This window comes from Gopherus evgoodei, chromosome 4 (genome assembly GCF_007399415.2).
Source record: "Gopherus evgoodei ecotype Sinaloan lineage chromosome 4, rGopEvg1_v1.p, whole genome shotgun sequence".
Taxonomy (NCBI): domain Eukaryota; kingdom Metazoa; phylum Chordata; order Testudines; family Testudinidae; genus Gopherus; species Gopherus evgoodei.
The window spans coordinates 146,086,398-146,104,373 of NC_044325.1; the positions used below are offsets into that span (position 1 = coordinate 146,086,398).

General features: G+C 41.7%; 1 protein-coding gene across 2 annotated transcripts; it reads left to right on the forward strand.

The window, feature by feature from the left end:
* The first annotated feature begins 39 nt into the window (after positions 1 to 39).
* On the forward strand, positions 40 to 7,913 carry ATP5PB (ATP synthase peripheral stalk-membrane subunit b). Of its 2 annotated transcripts, none has more exons than XM_030561706.1 (7): positions 40 to 150; positions 236 to 278; positions 1,392 to 1,537; positions 2,222 to 2,385; positions 3,770 to 3,895; positions 6,568 to 6,747; positions 7,743 to 7,913. In XM_030561706.1, exons 1-7 carry the CDS (start codon positions 123 to 125, stop codon positions 7,812 to 7,814), a joined length of 759 nt encoding a protein of 252 aa, XP_030417566.1. In that variant the 5' UTR covers positions 40 to 122; the 3' UTR covers positions 7,815 to 7,913. The 2 variants fall into 2 exon arrangements, with proteins under 2 accessions (XP_030417566.1, XP_030417567.1); XM_030561707.1 differs by having other exon boundaries at positions 1,410 to 1,537.
* The last annotated feature ends 10,063 nt before the right edge of the window (positions 7,914 to 17,976 follow it).

The window sequence follows — 17,976 nt, forward strand, 5'->3', positions numbered from 1 at the left end:
CCCACAGCTCGCGAGATGTTGGGCGTTCCTAAGATCCTCTCGCGAGGCTTCCTTCTTCGCGGCCATCTTGTCGCCGCTGGGGTCACCGGGACAGAGAGGGCAGCGCCGGAGCTCTAGCGACAATGCTGTCCCGCCTGGGCCTGCGCGCCGGTGAGTGGGGACCGCCCCTGGGGTAGTCCGGGGGGCAGCGGGGGCGAGCGGGGCCGTGCACTGATCGCTCTGTGTCCTCCCGCAGCTCCGGCGGCGCTGAAGAGCCTGGCTCCCTCCCTCTCCGTGGGGTAAGTGCGGCCGGCGGAGGGGGGTCAGGACTCCTGGGTTCTTTTCTCTGGGGGGGGGGGTGTCAGGACTCCTGGGTTCTCTTCTCTCGGGGGGGGGGGGTGTCAGGACTCCTGGGTTCTTTTTCTTCTCTGGGGTGGGGCTGCGCTAATGGGGGTTGGGGGGGGTGTCAGGACTCCTGGGTTCTCTTTCTAGGGGGGAGAGGGTGGCTAGGAAGTAAAACTCTCGGGGCTCGATCCTGGGGCTGGGGGGTTAGAGTTTCTGGCTCTGCCAGAAGTGACCTACCTCGGCATGCAACTAAGGTTGCTTCTGTGAATCCCTCTTTAAGTTAGATGAAGCATTTGCTGAAGCACTGAGGTTGTGCTGGTTTAATTTATTTGCCAGCTTAACTCAACCAGTGAGTGTATACGCTATTACATCTGTTTACTGGAGTGATGATAATGTCTACTTTTCATATGGCACTTTTTTTGAATAGACCTCCAGGCATTTTATAGAGAGGGTAATTTCCAAACTGTTGGTTTACTTATCTTCTGCCTGTTACAGGTACCAGCAGATACAATATCAAAGTCTTATTTCAGCTCAAATCTATCAACAAAGTTAGACCAGTTTAAATTGGTATAAAGTAACACATTTAGTTTGAATGGTGCCACTTTGTGTGTTAATCAGGCCTTAATATTTTGAGCTACTTTCTGGCAGCTATTTGAGTGCTGCCATCTGCCCTACTTTGGCAAAACTTCAAGTAGCTTCTAGTCAAACTTTTTAATATGATCAGGGTTCTGGAGATTGAGATGCTTGAGTTTGTTGGACCTTGAGCAAGTTACCTGATTTTTCAGTCTAGTTACTTGTTAAATCATGGTAATAGAATTTGCTTCTTTTATGCATGTGTAAGAATAATTTTTTGTAAAGCATCTTGAAACAGGTTCGTTTACCAGGGGTAAGTCTGTATGTGCGTTAACCAAAGTCCATTTTGAATGGTTGGTACATAGTTTTGACTTCTATATAACTGAAAAGATTTTTGGGGCCCGCATGTAAGAATAAGTGCCCTAACTTCATTTGAGCCTTTTATTTTTTTGGCAAAGGAATACACTTCACAGCAAATCTCTTTTTACTCATAGTGTATTGCATGCTTCTAGACCATTCCACACAGGTCAGCGCTGCTTGGCTCCTTTACCGCCTCTCCCTGAGAAAGGAGGGCAAGTTCGTCATGGGTTGATCCCAGAGGAATTTTTCCAATTCCTGTATCCTAAAACAGGAGTCACAGGTTAGTATGTTGTACCCTTGTGCGTTTGATTTTGATTATTGGTGCTGCACACCTGCTATGCCATCAAGTATGGCAAAGTGTCTGAAAAGCTTAGGTTTTACTGGTGTGAGTAATTTGACATTAATGTGGATGATGAATTTGCTTTTGTGGTGGGAAAGAACACACTCTGTTTAGGATTTTGTACTAATTATGGGCTTGATCCTGTATGGAGATAAGTTTCCCTCTGAGATGCTAAGAACCTTCAACTCTTTTGAAGTCTGGGAAGCAAATGGGGGAGCTGTTCAGAGGGCTCCTTACAGACTTTAGCTTTCAGTAAAGGATAGATTCTAAGTGTGTGTTATGGGCCTGATTAGCAGAAAAATGTTTGCAGCTCCTAGCTCCCGGTAATGTCTAAATATGGAGGTTAATGCCCTATACTGAAAGGGCAGCAGAGGCTAGAGATAACATATTAGGCATTCCATGGTTACTTTCTGGTGATGGAAGTCTTCATATAGCAGTATATTTCTGGGAATGGTGATTCTTCTACCCGAGTCATTCTTTTTTTGGAGAGGAGTGACAAGTCCCTCAATATTCCTATGTAACTTAAAAAAATTAAAATGCCTATCTGCTTTCAGTCAGCTGAACTTGGGAATGGGTCTGTTTCCAAGTGATATATTTAAAACATTATCCTTTTATCTATTTTAGGGCCCTATGTGCTGGGAACTGGGCTACTGTTCTACCTTCTCTCCAAGGAAATCTATATAATCAACCATGAAACAATTGCAGGTGCCTGCGTGGTGGGAGTCCTCATTTATATAGTTAAAAAATATGGGGGTGATGTAGCAGCTTTTGCTGATAGGCTCAATGAGGTAAGAAAAAAAGAGAACGTAGTCTAACTTGACACTGACTCTCAGTGCAACAATTCCAGGCATTCAGTTGCTTTAAAAAAAAGTTTTCACCAGTTTTTCTAATATTGAAGAAAAGTAACGGCTTTTTTAAATTATGGTTCTTTGTGCAGTGCTGAAAGCCTACATGGCACTTTACAATAGGTGATCTCTGCCAAATAAATCTTACAGGGCAGGCAACTTAATCTAAATTCATGGGCATGTTCGATGTAGAATTGTGTACTGTAGTGACTGTCTTGCAACTGAGTGTTCTTGCATTTTGACTGGTAGCCTACTAATCCTGAAGAAGTGGATTAAACTCATCAGAACAGTACTTCCAGATCCTATTGGCCAAGGGAGCCAGAACTTGACTATGTCCATGCATGTTAAGAAGCCACCTGTTTGCAAAATGCTTATTTATGGTATTTTGCCATTGGTGTCACAATTTAAAATTAAAGGGCCGAGGGCAAAGTATGCATTCATAGTTGGTGTCATGAATCAATATCCATATATGTAGAATTTGAGTAAAACTTTTCAAAAGCATCTTAAGTCCCATTTTCAGCAGTGACTTGGATGCTTGGGGAGCATATGCCTCTGACTTTCAAACTTACCTGCTTTTTAGTTGGTGTGGGTTTTTTAGAAATAACTATACCATGTAAGTGCATTGGGAAGCCAGTGCATTGCAGTCTTTATTGCATCTACTTCAGAATGAAATAGAGGAGTTTAGTCTGGAAGTTAGAGACCTCTTTAATTCATTCTTCACATTTTGGGGGCATGCCATTTCATTTCTGTACTCTTACATGTGTTCCTTGGTTCTTTTCTGCAAATTCCTTTTCTATGCTAGAAAAGATTTGCTGGTATAACTATAACTTTTTTCTAGTCTTGGCCTAAGTAAACTCGTACTGTAGACCTGAGTTATACTGGCATAGGAATGCTTTTGTTGAGATGGCTTATTTCAGTTGGCTAAGCTCTACTAGTAAAAACGTGTTTGTCAGAATAAGTTACATCTGCCCTAGGATTGTTTGCAGGTATAGCTGTACCGGTAAATCTTTTCCAGTGTACGCAAGGCCTTATCAGAAAAGCACTTGCCTTGTAGCTTATACTGGGTCTCTGAGTGAAATAAGTTATACTGACAGAAACTCATCTGTGCTGGTAAAACTGCATTTATGGATGTTTAAGTGTAGACCCGGCTTAAGCTTTAAACATGGCAACTTCAGTGGCAGTTACTGTTCTTGGCTGCCCCTCTTCACCTTCAGACCTGATAAGTTACAGTTTAAGGAGACAATGCAGTTTTGAACAATCAGATCAGCAGCTGATCTTTCCCTTCCTTATGTTTTAGTCTGGATTTTAAAGTTCCTTCTTATTTCAGGAGAAAGTTGCCAAAGCTTTAGCTGTCAAAAATGATTCAATCAACCACCTGGAGTCAATAATTGAACAGGAAAAGAAAGAGCAATGGAGGGTTGAAGGCCGCAATTATCTCTTTGATGCCAAGCGGGTACGTTATTACAAATATAACTTGATAAATATCTTTTTACATAGTTACGTGGCCCTCATAACCACAGACCCTGAGTGTCTCTATGTACTTAACAAGCAGCAAATGTTGGCTATCTGTACATTATGTGTGGCAGGTCACATAGACTATTAAGTTGTATGACATTTCCCATTATAAGACCCTATTTTCAGTTGCATGTAACTTTACCAGAATTATTCAGGCTTTAATTTTTCCATCTTGGGTGTCTGCCCTAGGCTTTGAAAATGATTCATTTCTGAAAATGAAGCTAGGGAAAAATACATTGTTAAAACATTGTGGCGACATTTCATTTGAGACGTTCTAGAACCTGCAAGTTTCTGGAGCACAGACTTGAAATTTGGCAGTAGGAGGCCTCTGTGTTGAAGATGTTCCTTTTGCAGTCCATGTGAGCCTTCCCAAATTTGACCAAATTTTAATTCTTTGAAAGATCACGATTCACACATGATCAATAGAGATTCCTTAGAGTTCAGCTGCTAAATTTCTCAAAGACTTCATCCAAGCTGCAGGATAGGGCTTAGCAGGACTTTCCTGGCAATTGCGACTTCGGGCTGCTGTGGAAGCATTGGGTCTGAGCACCTGAACTGAGAGCAGGGAGACTATCTTGTGCTGTCCTGGGACCAGGCAGCATGGAGGAGGAAGCTGCCTAATTTGAATGAAGAAGGGACCAGAGCCAGACCTGCAGGGGTGTAAATTGGGACTGTGGAAGAAAACAAGTCGTGTGTGTGTTAGCAACAAGACAGAGACCGTTTATTATGAGCAATTGCAAGGGAAGACTTCAGTCAGACAGGGGGCCCCCCTGACCTTAGGCAGATCTTCCTCCACAAGCAATATAAGACAAGGATTTAAACCTTCCTGTTACATACATCAATAGCTAATGGTTATCCTTTGTTTATACAAACTCCCTCCAGACTTTACATTATCTTAAGGTTACTGCTTAAATCAGCATTCCATCTTTATTAACTAGAAGCAAGGCGAGAAACAGTATTTCTTACAACTCTCGTGTTGTTAGGGTTAGGGCTACCTTTCACTTGATCCTTAAATTGACTAAAACATTTACCCTGCTTTTAATTCTTCTTCCACAGGATGGAGTGTTGGTTGGGTAAGAGGGGGAGTGTTGGCAGATCAGGTGAAGTGCTTGAGCACAGAGGGACAACCAGGATTAGAAGCGGGTGGGAATGGGATGAGGAACATAGGGAAGGAGAGGGGGCTGAGGGCCAGGGAATGAACTGGAAGTGTCTAGACAAGGAGAATGGGCTAAGAAGCCCGAGGAGTGGGGAATGGGATGAAGATTCTGGGGGGTAAAGAAGAGAGACAAGTGTGACAGGTATGGACTAAAGAGAATGGATTAGGAGGTGTTGCGGAGGGGCAGGGAACGGTCTATCATCCTCTTTCCAAATACACCTCTACCTCACTATAATGTGATCCGATATAACACAAATTTGGATATAACGCAGTAAAGCAGCGCTCCGGGGGGCACACTCTGGTGGATCAAAGTAAGTTCGATATAACGTGGTTTCACAATAAGATTTTTTCGGCTCCCGAGGACAGCGTTTATATCGAGGTAGAGGTGTGTTTGTGAAACCCACTGGCAAAGTGTTTCATCCTCCTCTAGTGTTGTTCCATCTAAAGAGTGCCACCTACTGCTGTAGCTGCCGCTCCCGAAGCTCCAGTGGCAGAGGTCTGTATTGTGGATCTAAAGGTTCTAACCCTGCTGATAACCCACGTGGGTGTCGATGACTTTTTTTTTTCAGTTTTTTTAATCTAGAAAATTACATGTAGTCTGTTTTAAAAGAACATTATGGTGAGAGTTCCTGTGTAGAGCTGGGTTATGCTAGATTTTTGTCATTTATTTTTTTGAGTATAAAGACATTCTTAGTTGAAAAGCCTAAAATGCAGCCCTTTTTTAAAAAAATACCATATCCACTTAACTAATACTACTGATATTTAAATAGTGGGACTCTCGCTTTTGACAGTCTGTATAGTCTTGGCATATAATATAGAATTGGGATTCTAGGGCTCAGTTCCTCTGAGATCCTGGGAAGTCATTTAACTTTTGTGCCTCCGTCTGTGAATGAACACAGCCAATTTTTGTAAAATACTCTAGGTTCCTTTGAAAAGCAACATGTGAGTGTAGTGGTCAAGGGACATCTACCTAGAAGACATCACTGGATATTGGCAATACCAGGGAGGGATAAGCTGGAGTGCCAATAAGAAGTGTGGTCAGGAAAGCAACTTAAATACTTTCTGGATGGATTGTATTTTCTCATGGACAACCTACCCTAAATTCTCAACTGTTGAGGGATAATTTTCACTCATTGATATGTTTGCTTTCCACAACCAACTCTTTATAACTTTTCAGGATTGATGTACCTGACTATTAGGATACTAATATCTAAACTGTATTATTAAATGTATTGATCTAAATTTGGATTATTTTTGATGATGTATCTTATGACTTTTAAAACAAACTTTGTATCTGTGGATAATCTAATCACTATACCCAGATGTATATACACACGTAACCTGCATATTATATAATTTTTTAACATTAGATTTAATAAAAAATTTAAATCTGAAATACAAGATGGGCAGAAAAGTCGTAATGGAAAACTGAAGTGCATCTTTTCTCTAACTAGAATAACGTTGCTATGCTGCTAGAGACTAACTACCGAGAAAGGCTGCTGACTGTATACAATGAAGTGAAGAAGCGGCTAGACTATCAAATCGCTGTTCAGCAACTGACACGTCGTAAGGAACAAGATCACATGATCAACTGGATAGAGAAAAATGTCATCCAGAGCATCACTGCTCAACAGGTACTTTTAGCTTCTGAGTTTCTAGCAGTTCACCGTGCCTCCCGTGTCCTAATACAGAATACTGTTTTCCTCAACTGCCTGACATCTTTGGTCAAACATGACTAGTATGTCTTTGGCTGACTCTTCTCTGGCTGGCTTCCAGAGCACCCAAGGCACGTTCCTACTTTTTTGAGCAAAACCAGTGGGATCTGATTTTTTTTCAGAAATGCTGAGCACTTGCAGCATTTCCTGATTTCATTTGGGTTGTGGTTGCTGATTGCTTCTGAAAATCAGGCCCAGTAACTCCAGTTGAGAGATTACCTTCCGGCACAACAGTAGTCTTGTGGGTGGGAGGTGTGCCCAGGAGGCTAGGGTACTTCCTTGCAGCATCCCTTGATGTAAAGCATGGATGTTTAAATGTGGAATTTTAAGATGACTGACTGGTGGGACTAGCGCACCTGCACATTTCCCTTCCTTGGTGCCTCACAGGGCTAAAGTTGCTTCAGTCTCCACACTGGGAGGTGAAGAAAATGGGTAGACCTAGATATGGAGTTGAAGTGCACTAGATGGGAAGTTCATTTACATAATGCTGTCGTCCTCTCCTCGGTCAGTTCTGCCAGCACTTTGGACGATCCACTCACTCTTCCCAAAGCTTATTGTTCCTCTAGATAGGTTGGCCTGACACTTGCCAGCATCCTGCAGTCTCCTGTGAATTGTGCAGGCTGACTGTTTGTTTGTTTTTTTGGTAGGATCAGATTTTAATCATCTAGATTGATCATCATTTGCTAAGGCTTGAACATAAGCCAATATTTGAATTTCCATCTCCATGAGTTTCTTAGATGGTCATGCAAATTATTAATCATACATGAGTTGGAACTAGATCCTTTTTGTACCTGGCTTCAATTTTTACCCAGCTAAATCTGAACATGGCTGGTGTGCCCACATTGTTCATGCAAATGATTCTTTTCCCTGAGTTGTTTCAAGGCCTGTGAAAGTCTATTCATTTCCTTTTGCAGGAGAAGGAGAGTATTGCCAAGTGCATTTCAGATTTGAAGATGTTATCGAAGAGCACACGGGTGGCAGTATAATTGCACAACGTTGAATTCCATTCAGCTTTGCGTTTCTTCTATGATCTGCCGTTGGAAACTGTACAACTGTAACTCTAAATTAAAATACATTCTGTATTCTGCCTGTCTGATTAGTAGCACTGAACTAGCAGCAGTCCCAGGGCATGGTTATGGCAGTTAATTCTGACGTGTGAACAGGGACCTACGTGCTTGTTCTAGTTTGTTTTTATGCAGAATTTAGGGTTCTGCAGATGAATAAAAACATAACTCTTCCTTTGTTAAAGCCAAACAGTTCATGTTTCTTTCTGATTGGCTTTGCCACTGACTCACTATATGTCTAGGCAAGTGACTGCTTTTGCCTGTGCCTCAGTTATCTTCTCTGTAAAATAAGTATATGAGGAACAGGGGGAAAGTGAGGCATGATTCATACTTGTAAAGCACTTTGATATCCTTGAGTAATATAAACAGACAGCGTTTACACTAGATATACATTTGGGTTATGGCCTAACCATTACACAGACAGCAATGGCTCATTTGTTCCTGGGTGGGGAGGGGGAAGGAGAGAGGTACTATGCAGAGTCTGTTATACTCCACTTGCTCTGGAGTGCAGGGCGAGCATAGGAGGGTAGTTCCTGCCCCCCTCTTTCCCTTCCCTTCCCTCCCCCCATTCTATATTTTTCACTGTATGTGTTTACTTTCTGTAAAACACCTTAGGTTCTCAGTGCTCATGGTTGCAAGGCAGAGCTCAGTTTCAATATATGATGATAAGTCTGTCACATGGCTCACCTTGCAAGCAGAAGTTCCCATGATAAAGCCCTGCTAGTGGACCATAGAAAAAATAATAAATAAATAAAATAATGGAGATAGGCATATCTCCTAGAACTGCAAGGGACATCGAGTCTAGCCCCCTGCCTTCACTAGCAGGACCAAGTACTGTTTTTGCCCCAGATCCCTAAGTGGCCCTCTCAAGGACTGAACTCACAACCCTGGGTTTAGCAGGCCAGTGCTCAAACCACTGAGTTATCTCTCTCCCTCATAGTTCACAGTGCTGAATAGAAATTTTGTTATGAAGCATCTTAATGAAAGAGGGGCTGCTTTTTCTTTTATTTATTTATTTAGGGGAAAAGGTCCCTCTCGTCTGTGAATGAAAAGAATGCTTAGTGTGTTTTTTAAAGAAACAAACACCAAGACTCAACCTCTGTCTATCTTTCTGGTGGATCTTGTTAAAGACTAATGTTCTCAATTGTGCATTTCTAGCATGGTACCCTTGTTTTCTGGATGAATAGATGGCTCCCTCCCACAATCTGTCCCACAAGCAGAGATGTAATCATACTCCTTATGGTGTGATACAGTTGCCTTTAGAAATTACCAGTGGTTCTGAGAGGGCTAAGTCCATCTTCCAACTGTGCACGCTGTCTGCCACTTGTTTCCTCCAAAGCACATACCCCTTTGACTTTCTGTTAGCAAACTGAAAAATTAGAATTGTCAGTGTCGCTTTCCTCTGTACTGGTGCCATATAAATCTCTCCGTGGATTCTATATGCCGACACTAACAACTCTACTATTCCAATTTGCAGTATCTCAAGAATGAAAAGTGAGCTAAGCTGGGGCCAGGTACTAATCCACAGGGGAGGAAGTTGGGTGCAGAAAGTAGCACTGAAGGCAGATAAGAACCTGACTTGCTATATATGTGTTTGGGGACAGATTATTTCAAAGAAATAAAGCAGAGAAGAAAATGGTTGCTAATCTACTAACCAGTTACTTAAAACTCAAGGAAGTGCAATTTCCTTCTATCTGTGGCTTTAGGCTGAATTAATGTTTTGTTTTTTTGGGGGGCCGGGGGATCATTTTTTTTTCGTGCATATGTTTTGTAATGGAGCTGATATTTGTTTCTCTGTGTCCTCAACTTCATTGTATTGTTACCTATGTACCTGCTTTCACTGCAGAACTGACTATGGTTGCTGAATGTAGAGTTGTTTAAGGTAAAAGTCACTTTGCAAACAGGAGTTAAATAGCTTATATTTCCAAACAAATGAAGACCACTACCCTTCTTCCATTTTCCATCCTACTGTCTATCCATTGCACCAATTGTACTAGAAAAGCAGGCACAGAATTCATAACTGAACATGGGTGGCATAAGCCCAAAATTTAGGCTTTGGTTAGTAAACATTTCTACTAACCTTACCCATTCCAAAAAATCAATTTCAATGTGAAAATAGTTTTACTGGGATAAACAGTTCCTGAGCTGAGTGAGAATCCAGGCACAACAGTAACGTACCAAGTGGAAAGCAAACCACCAGTATAAATGTTAAGTAAGAACAGGTAAATCACTTGGCTTACATTTGAACCCAGTTGTCTTGACTCAAATGTTATTGAGTGTGTGTTCCACTTACTGGAGATTTGAAAAAGGAGCAAGGAAAGGGAGAATTTTAAACAAAATCAATCAATTTACTGCATCGATAGGGCCTTCTGCTGATTGTCTGATCTTTTCGGGGTGGAGGTCTATCCCTAATACAAGCCCAAACTGAGCAAAACACTTAAACATAAGTAATCTCATCCTTATTCATCAATGCACATTACTTTTGTAAGTTATTTATTCAAAGTTCCTTCCCATTGAAATAATAAGACTATTGTGTTTAAATGCTGTGCTGAAAAGGGATGAGATAATTTAACACGGGGAAAAAAACTTTAGTTTTTTAAACAGTCAATTTTAAAAAAAAAACTAATGAAGATGTCAAAAATTCAAAGTGTCAACCAAAATTTTGACTGGCTTTGTTAAAAACAGTTTTAAATTCAGAGGAGAAAAAAATATTGAAGAGATTTGCAAAACAAAAACATTCTCTTGTGTTCACTTTCCCTTAAAAAAAAGTAAATCAATTTTGACACCTGATTTCAAACATTTGTTTGCCAAAAAATGAGTCTTGTTTACTTGAAACAAAATGGGTGGTTTCTTGTGTTACAAAATCTGATATTACTAAACTTCCTCATGCATGCGACAGAAGATCCTACCTCATCCAAGACAGCAGATGATTCAACATCTGAACAGATGTAGATATGTTGAATTACTTCTGATAGCTGTTACTGAACTATTTTGAAAAAGGTAGGAAAAATCAAGTCGTTTTTGCAGCTGCGAAGGCTTTGGAACATTTTCTCGGTGTTCGAGGAAGGAGGTAATATGTAGTTATTTCATTTAGCTTAATTAAAACTCATTTTTACTGGTAAAGAATAAATCAGTCATATTTATCGTCAGAAATCTGGTCAATGAATTTTTCTTTAGGGCCTGTGCCTTTCAATAAATCAGTATTTTCAGATTTTTAGGCGTTTTCAGATCGTGTCCTGAGATTTAAAAAGAATACTTTTTCCTCTTGATGTGTGAAAGACCCATAGAAACAATAGAGGACTAACTGATTATACAAGGGAACATCAAGTACTGTCAAATGCATAACATAAACTGCAAAGAGAAAATATTTTTTCCTGACCTCTTTCATTTATATTCATAGCTGCTGCAAAAAAAGCCGATAAAAATTTTCATGCAGAAATGTGGTTTTTAAGTTGGCCATTTCCCTCTGATACTGAAATAGGATTTACTTTAATCAATGTCTTGAATAGTAGATAGACCTTGTGTTCATAAGCATGGAAAAATATGCTGAATATGGCTTAGTAGAACATTTCAGGGTGCAATGCTGACCAGTGAGGGGATGTGTCACCCCTTCCCTGCAACCTTGGGTGCCTCACAATGCTTTGCTGTTGTAGCTTCCAACTTAAGTTCCTCAGAAGCAGCCTATCAACATGCAGGTAACTCCCTGAGTGTCTGTGTAAAGTCACCATGCGGTTCCAGCAGTTCTGACCCCAGCAGCCTGACACAACACACCAGCCCACACTAGGGCTTCCGGCAGCCTGAGTACTATTTGCAGAGTGACACCCAGTCTTGAATTTTCCCTCACAATGTGTGTTCTGCACTATCCAGTCCAGACATACTAGATACGTTGCCCCTCTAATGGGATCAATACACAACAGCTTGCCACCTTAAATGGAGTTACCCAAACAATTCACAACACTGGAGTATTTTGATTAAAGAACAAAACTAGTCTGAGTTACAGATATTGAGATATAAAAGAAATGAGTATAAGAAAAATAAAGATAAAATGCTTTCTAACCTAAACAAACTAAAGGGAAATCCATTACTCCAGGTTCCCAATAAGATTGCTGACCAAGCTCTGAAGCTAGGGCCTGCTCCCAAAGTGCAGTGGCTGTTTCTTCCATCTTGGGTGAAGAGAGAGATGGGTAGGGAGAGAGAATGGCGGAGAGTTTTTGCCCCTCATTTTCATAGTTCAGTCACCCTTTGAAAAGTGTTTTCCTGAGTGTGACCCCTAGTTAAAGTTCTTTCCAGGTGAGATCAAAGAAACATGGAATTTGCTGGAGGAAGGAAGCTTCATGCTGTTTTTTTTTCACCTGTGTATGCTGAAATTCAGATTGTCTTCTTTCTTCTCCCTCTTGCTGTCTGAGGACTCTGTTTACAGTGTATATGGAGACGGAGGTAAACAGACGTCCCGTTGGTTAAGCCAGGAGTGCTTGACCAGTTCTACCTGAGGGGGCTATGTGAATTTGAACATGCTCCTTTAACATCATATGTGGGTTTTTCATAACTTTACACACACTGTTGCTACAGCCATTTCACCATGGTATTATTCATCAGTGGATTATTAGTTTTCAGATGATACCTCACAAGGTGTATTCTGTACAAAGACAATTACAATAGTCTGCAGGGTGAAAACGGGTGCTTTCGGTCACACTTAGTAGTGGAGTGGGATACTGGTTGCCATGACTCCTAGGTTCTGTTCCTGATTCTGCCACTGACTTGCTGTCCATTTTGTTTGGGCAGGTTATTTATCCTCTCCATGTTTGCTACACTTCTCACACACTCTAAAATGTGGATAATACTTTCTTAGCTCACAGGTATGTCATGAAGCTTAATCCATTGCAGTTTAGGCATTTTGAGCTCCTTGGATGAAAGCCTCCAGAGAAGTACAAATTAGAGTGGACCCAGAGTTTGGGGCTGTTTAGATCCAGAGTTTTGGTTTCAAGTACAAACTATGATTAAGACTAGTAATTAATAATGACCTGGAGACACCTGGCCTCCATGAATCAGACCAGGACTTTGGAACACACTGAGACAAAATCAAATGATCTTAGAAATCAGAGACTCGGCCCAGAATCTGTGGAGTTTTCTAAACAATATATACGTACTTTTTATCCTTAGTTACCAAGAGAAGAGAGAATGGGAAGTTGGAGCTCGAAAAACAATCACAAATCACATCCAGGTAACTACATCTTGCATGGGAGTGTGACGTTACACTCCATATTCTTTATGAAAATATCCTTATGACAGGGCCGGCTTCAGGCACCAGCCCAGCAAGCAGGTGCTTGGGCGGCACGTCGGGCTCTTCGGCGGGAATTCGGCGGTGGGTCCCTCGGTCCCTCTCAGAGGGAAGGACCTGCTGCTGAAGAAGAAAGTGGTGCAGTGGAGCTGCCACCGATCACAATCACAGCTTTTTTTTTTTTTTTCCGCTGCTTGGGGCGGCAAAAACCCTGGAGCCCGCCCTGGCTTATGATATGAGTTTGCACTGTGCAGATTTTTCTACACAGTGCAAAACAGTATAGTTGGGGGTTTATCTCCCAAAAGGGGTGTGCACGTGAGTGCTGGGGGAGCCTTCTCACATGGCGCTGATTTCAGGCTGTGTCTGCAGCTGGTTGTGGTCCTGCCTGTGTGTGTGTGCTGCAGGAGACCAGAGAGCTTAATTCAGCAACACAGGGAGAGGGAATCCAGGCTGGTGGAGCAGGAGAGGCTCAGTAAAACCACAGTACATCAGGTGACATCCCGGACAGGGGGTCCAGGCCACCACAGAGAGGAAATGAACCAAATTCTGTTCTCAGTTACACTAGTGTAATCCCAAGACTTCAACAGAGCTACATTAGTGTAGTTGGTAATAATATTTGGTCATCATTGGGAGCAGGGATAGTGTGGCTGTGTACATCTCACAGCATGATTTACCATAGCCCAGCTAACATTCCAATTAGTAAACATAAAAAGAAGATTTTAAAGAACATTCTCACACTAATGTACATTAATAGCTCCCTTGTGGGTCATTGGCCTCTGGGCAGAACAGATCCAATACTGGAAATGCTGCTGCAGAAAGAAACTTATTTTGAGAAACAGATAACATGTTTTAATGCTCTTTGTATTAATTTCTAGCACCATCATCAACTGCAGCCATCACCACCACTGCCAGCACCAGTTCCAGCACAACTACTGTAGTCACGATTACAAGAGACAAGAGCATATTTGATAAGTAAACAAGAACTATTTTTGTGGGTTAATTGTCATGGTGGCATGAGATCATTCACAGACTCCAAGAAGAGTTATTACGGGCAGTGACTTTAATGTTTCTGATTGTAAAAGGTTGCTCAGAATCTATATATTTATATTGCTGATACTCAAACAATATGTATTCTTCATCAGCCCTTAATGCAATTCTAATGGAAACCACATAACCAATAAGTCATAAAGCGCTTGGAAGTAAGTGCTGCATCAGAATCCAAAAGAGATGTTCTTAAATGAAAATGATAACTCTCTGATACATTCACCACCACATTTTGATTTAAATGAGATAATAAAAGAACAGTGTAAGCCAGGGGTAGGCAACCTATGGCACCTGTGCCGAAGGCGGCATGCGAGCTGATTTTCAGTGGCACTCACACTGCCCGGATCCTGGTCACCGGTCCGAGAGGCTCTGCATTTTAATTTAATTTTAAATGAAGCTTCTTGAATATTTAAAAAACCTTATTTACTTTACATACAACACTAGTTTAGTTATATATTTTAGACTTATAGAAAGAGACACCTAAAAACATTAAAATGTATTACCGGCACGCGAAACCTTAAATTAGAGTGAATAAATGAAGACTCAGCACAGCACTTCTGAAAGGTTGCCAAACCGTGGTGTAAGCTGACAGACTGATGTGATATGTGGTGATGCTGTGATAAACTGTTTAACTCTTCAAAATTTCATGGAAATGAAAATGTCAGTCCAAATTCTACTCCTATTTGCACTGTTGTAAATCAGGAGTGATTCCATTGACTATAGCAGAGTAACTCTTGATTTACACTGGAGCATATGAGAGTGGAATCTTGTCATCCATAAATGTACAATGAGCAGAACTATACCTCATGACTCTTTCAAAGATATAAACTGTTAATAAAAACACCCATTACTGTCTCCCCTCCTCCCCCCGAGATTTTCTCCAGCCACAAGAGATGCAGGTTGCAAACTGCAATATTATATATTTCTTACAATGTGTGAATTGGATAATCTGCCTCCAGCAGATTAATGCCTTCAGTGAATATCCCTGTGGTCAGGTGGTTGTATATATTTGAGTTTAAATCTGAAGTGAGAGGATATTTTTCTTTCTTTTTTTTTCTATTTTTTTTAATGTGTTTGCCTCACAGACTTACCTTTTTCATCAGATTTATGCTCATTTTCTGAATGCAGCATTTTTATGTCTTTGAAACTCAGGCTCTTTCATGGGTGTGAAAAGCCAAAACATTTTAAAACATATACTGAGATCCTCATCCTGCTCCACTTCAAGACATCAACTTCAGTGGGAGATAGGTTTTATGGTCTCCAGTACAGTGCTTTCCAATTACCAGGCCAGGCTCAGTCCTGGTGTAAGTAGGTGCAATTCCACGGAGATCAGCGAAGTTACGTCAGGGCTGAATCTGGTCTGTTTAGATCAAGTCTCTTCCTGTTACGTAGAATTAAATAAGTTGCTGATCTTGTTACCCATATTTATTCCTATGAATGTGAGGGTCCATACTGCAACTTGCATAACCTGTGGTAATGCTTTTAATGCCAATAACAATATCTGAATGACACACTTATTAGTTACAAACATCTCATATTATCACACAAGTTTTTCTAAGGTTCTTTCTTCTTCCCTCTCATTTGGAATTTTGGCCTGCTAAATAGCAGCTCTCTGTAGACATGTGATTTTGTTATTCAATAACATTTATCTCTGTTGATTTGAATTCAGTGCACCGCGCATTGTTCTGGATGTTTTGGTAACATTAGTGTTTGAACTCAGCATAAGGCCCTGAGGTGCTGAGATAGTATTGGCCAGTGTGGTAGCCAGAACGGAGAGTTGGAAAAAGGGGAGCTGTTTGTTTCTGACCCACTGTATTCTGTGCACTAACAGCCCTGAGTTCCTCTACATATTGGTGGCCTGTATCTCTGCCGTCCTGTTGACCATGCTGGTATTGACAACTGTCTACTTTGTCAGGAAAAGGAAAGGTAAGGGATGTGCAATGAGGAATAATGCTTGCAGGATATTGAACTGCCGTAGCTTGTGGCAGAGGACAGCTGGTTTCCAAGGGCCAGGTCCTCGAAGGTATTTAGGCACCTAACTCACATTGAGATCAACTGGATTTAGATCCCTAAATGCCTTTTAGGATCTAGGACCGAGTATCTCAGGTGTTCCACATTCAAATGCTGTTGATGGGGGAGCAGGTTTTTCACTGAGGAAGTGACAGTGTTCACTTAGGATCTCCTTGCCATGTCTGTTCAGGGTAGGCCCTTTATCTTTTTAAGCATAACTTTGGGAATGTGAAAATGCAACCTCGTTCAGAAATATGCTCAGATGATATCTGCTTGAATGCAGCGTTAACAGCAATGACTTTTCTTTTTTACTATTTTTGTATTTAGGAAGTATTAATAGGTTTACAAATGCTTGCCATGTGAAACACTGAACATCATTACACCAATGAACGTTTCTTTAAAGAAACATTAGGCAGGAATACAATAATCATATCTCTCTAACAGGGTGTTGTTATATTACAGAATGAGCATCATTACAATGACCTGTCATTTCTAGTCATTTGATTAAATTGAGTGAAAACTCGGATTACATATATTTAACCCATCCACACTTGTCTATTTAATGTTAATACTCAAAAAAAAAAACCCAAAAAACCAGACAGGCATGCTGGGTTTTTTTTGCATGTGAATGTACTTTGAGTATTGAATAAATGATAGCCAAAAGTATGTTTGCAGCAATGACTTTTCATCCACCTCCTGACTCTGGGCACCACTTCAGCTATAATGGTGGTAATTTTGCCATCATGCAATGAAGCATAAAGCCTACTGTAACCAAAAATAGTGCCTATTAAAAACCCTGAGCCAAATTTTTCAAAGCACCCAGCATCCACACCTTTCAAAAGTCTTCCTGTGGGAATCCACACAGATGTGATCCAAGTTACTAGATTACTTAGGGTCTATCTTCGCTGTAAAGTTAGTTCGGCCTTTTATTCAGGTGTTGCTTCTGCTCCAACCTTCTCCTGTCCCCACACAAACCCCATGTCACGGAGTCAACGGGCGATGCTCTGGAACTGCTCCCCACCAAGCCAGTCAGGACTTTGGGGAGCCTCCTCTCCCTTGGAGCAGACTTGTTCAGGGCAAGAAGCTCACACAGCTTCACCTCCTGGGTCTCTCCTTGGAGCATTCAGCATCCTCTGCCCCTCCGTGCGCTTCCCACAGCGAGTCCACCCTAGCGGGGTCCTGGGGAAACCACCAGGTTCTGCACCCCCACTTTGCAGTCAGACGTGACTCTCAGCCAGCCAGTAAAACAGAGGTTTATTCGATGACAGGAACAGGGTCTAAAACAGAGCTTGTAGATACAGCGAACCGGACCCCTCGGCTGGGTCCATTCTGGGGGGCAGTGAACCAGACCCCCCAGGTCTGCACTTCACTCGACCCCAGCCAGCTCCAGACTAACAACCCCTCCCAGCCCCTCCTCTCTCCTCAGCCCCTTTCCCGGGCCAGGAGGTCACCTGATCCCTTTGTCTCCAACACCTTCAGCTGGCACCTTTGCAGGGGAGGGGCCCAGGCCATCAGTTGCTAGGAGACAGAGTGTCAGGCATTTAGGTGCACTGGCCCTTTGCTCTGCCAGATACTTAAGAACTGCCATGGGGACACTGAGGCACCAATACAGTATTCAGAGAAAACATTAAGAACTTTCCCAGTTCGTCACACCTCTCCCCCCTTCGAGACCGAACTGAGCGAGGTCACTTCAGCCAGTGACCTGGAGAAGTTCGAACCCACCAAGGTTCCCATGGATGCCCCAGCATCTCT

Excerpts from the sequence above, each read along its gene's own strand:
- ATP5PB (XM_030561706.1), top strand. The coding sequence starts at position 123 with ATGCTGTCCCGCCTGGGCCTGCGCGCCG. Across the intron at positions 279-1,391 it reads GCTCCCTCCCTCTCCGTGGG|TGTATTGCATGCTTCTAGAC; the intron begins GTAAGTGCGGCC and ends TTTTACTCATAG. Across the intron at positions 1,538-2,221 it reads TCCTAAAACAGGAGTCACAG|GGCCCTATGTGCTGGGAACT; the intron begins GTTAGTATGTTG and ends TATCTATTTTAG.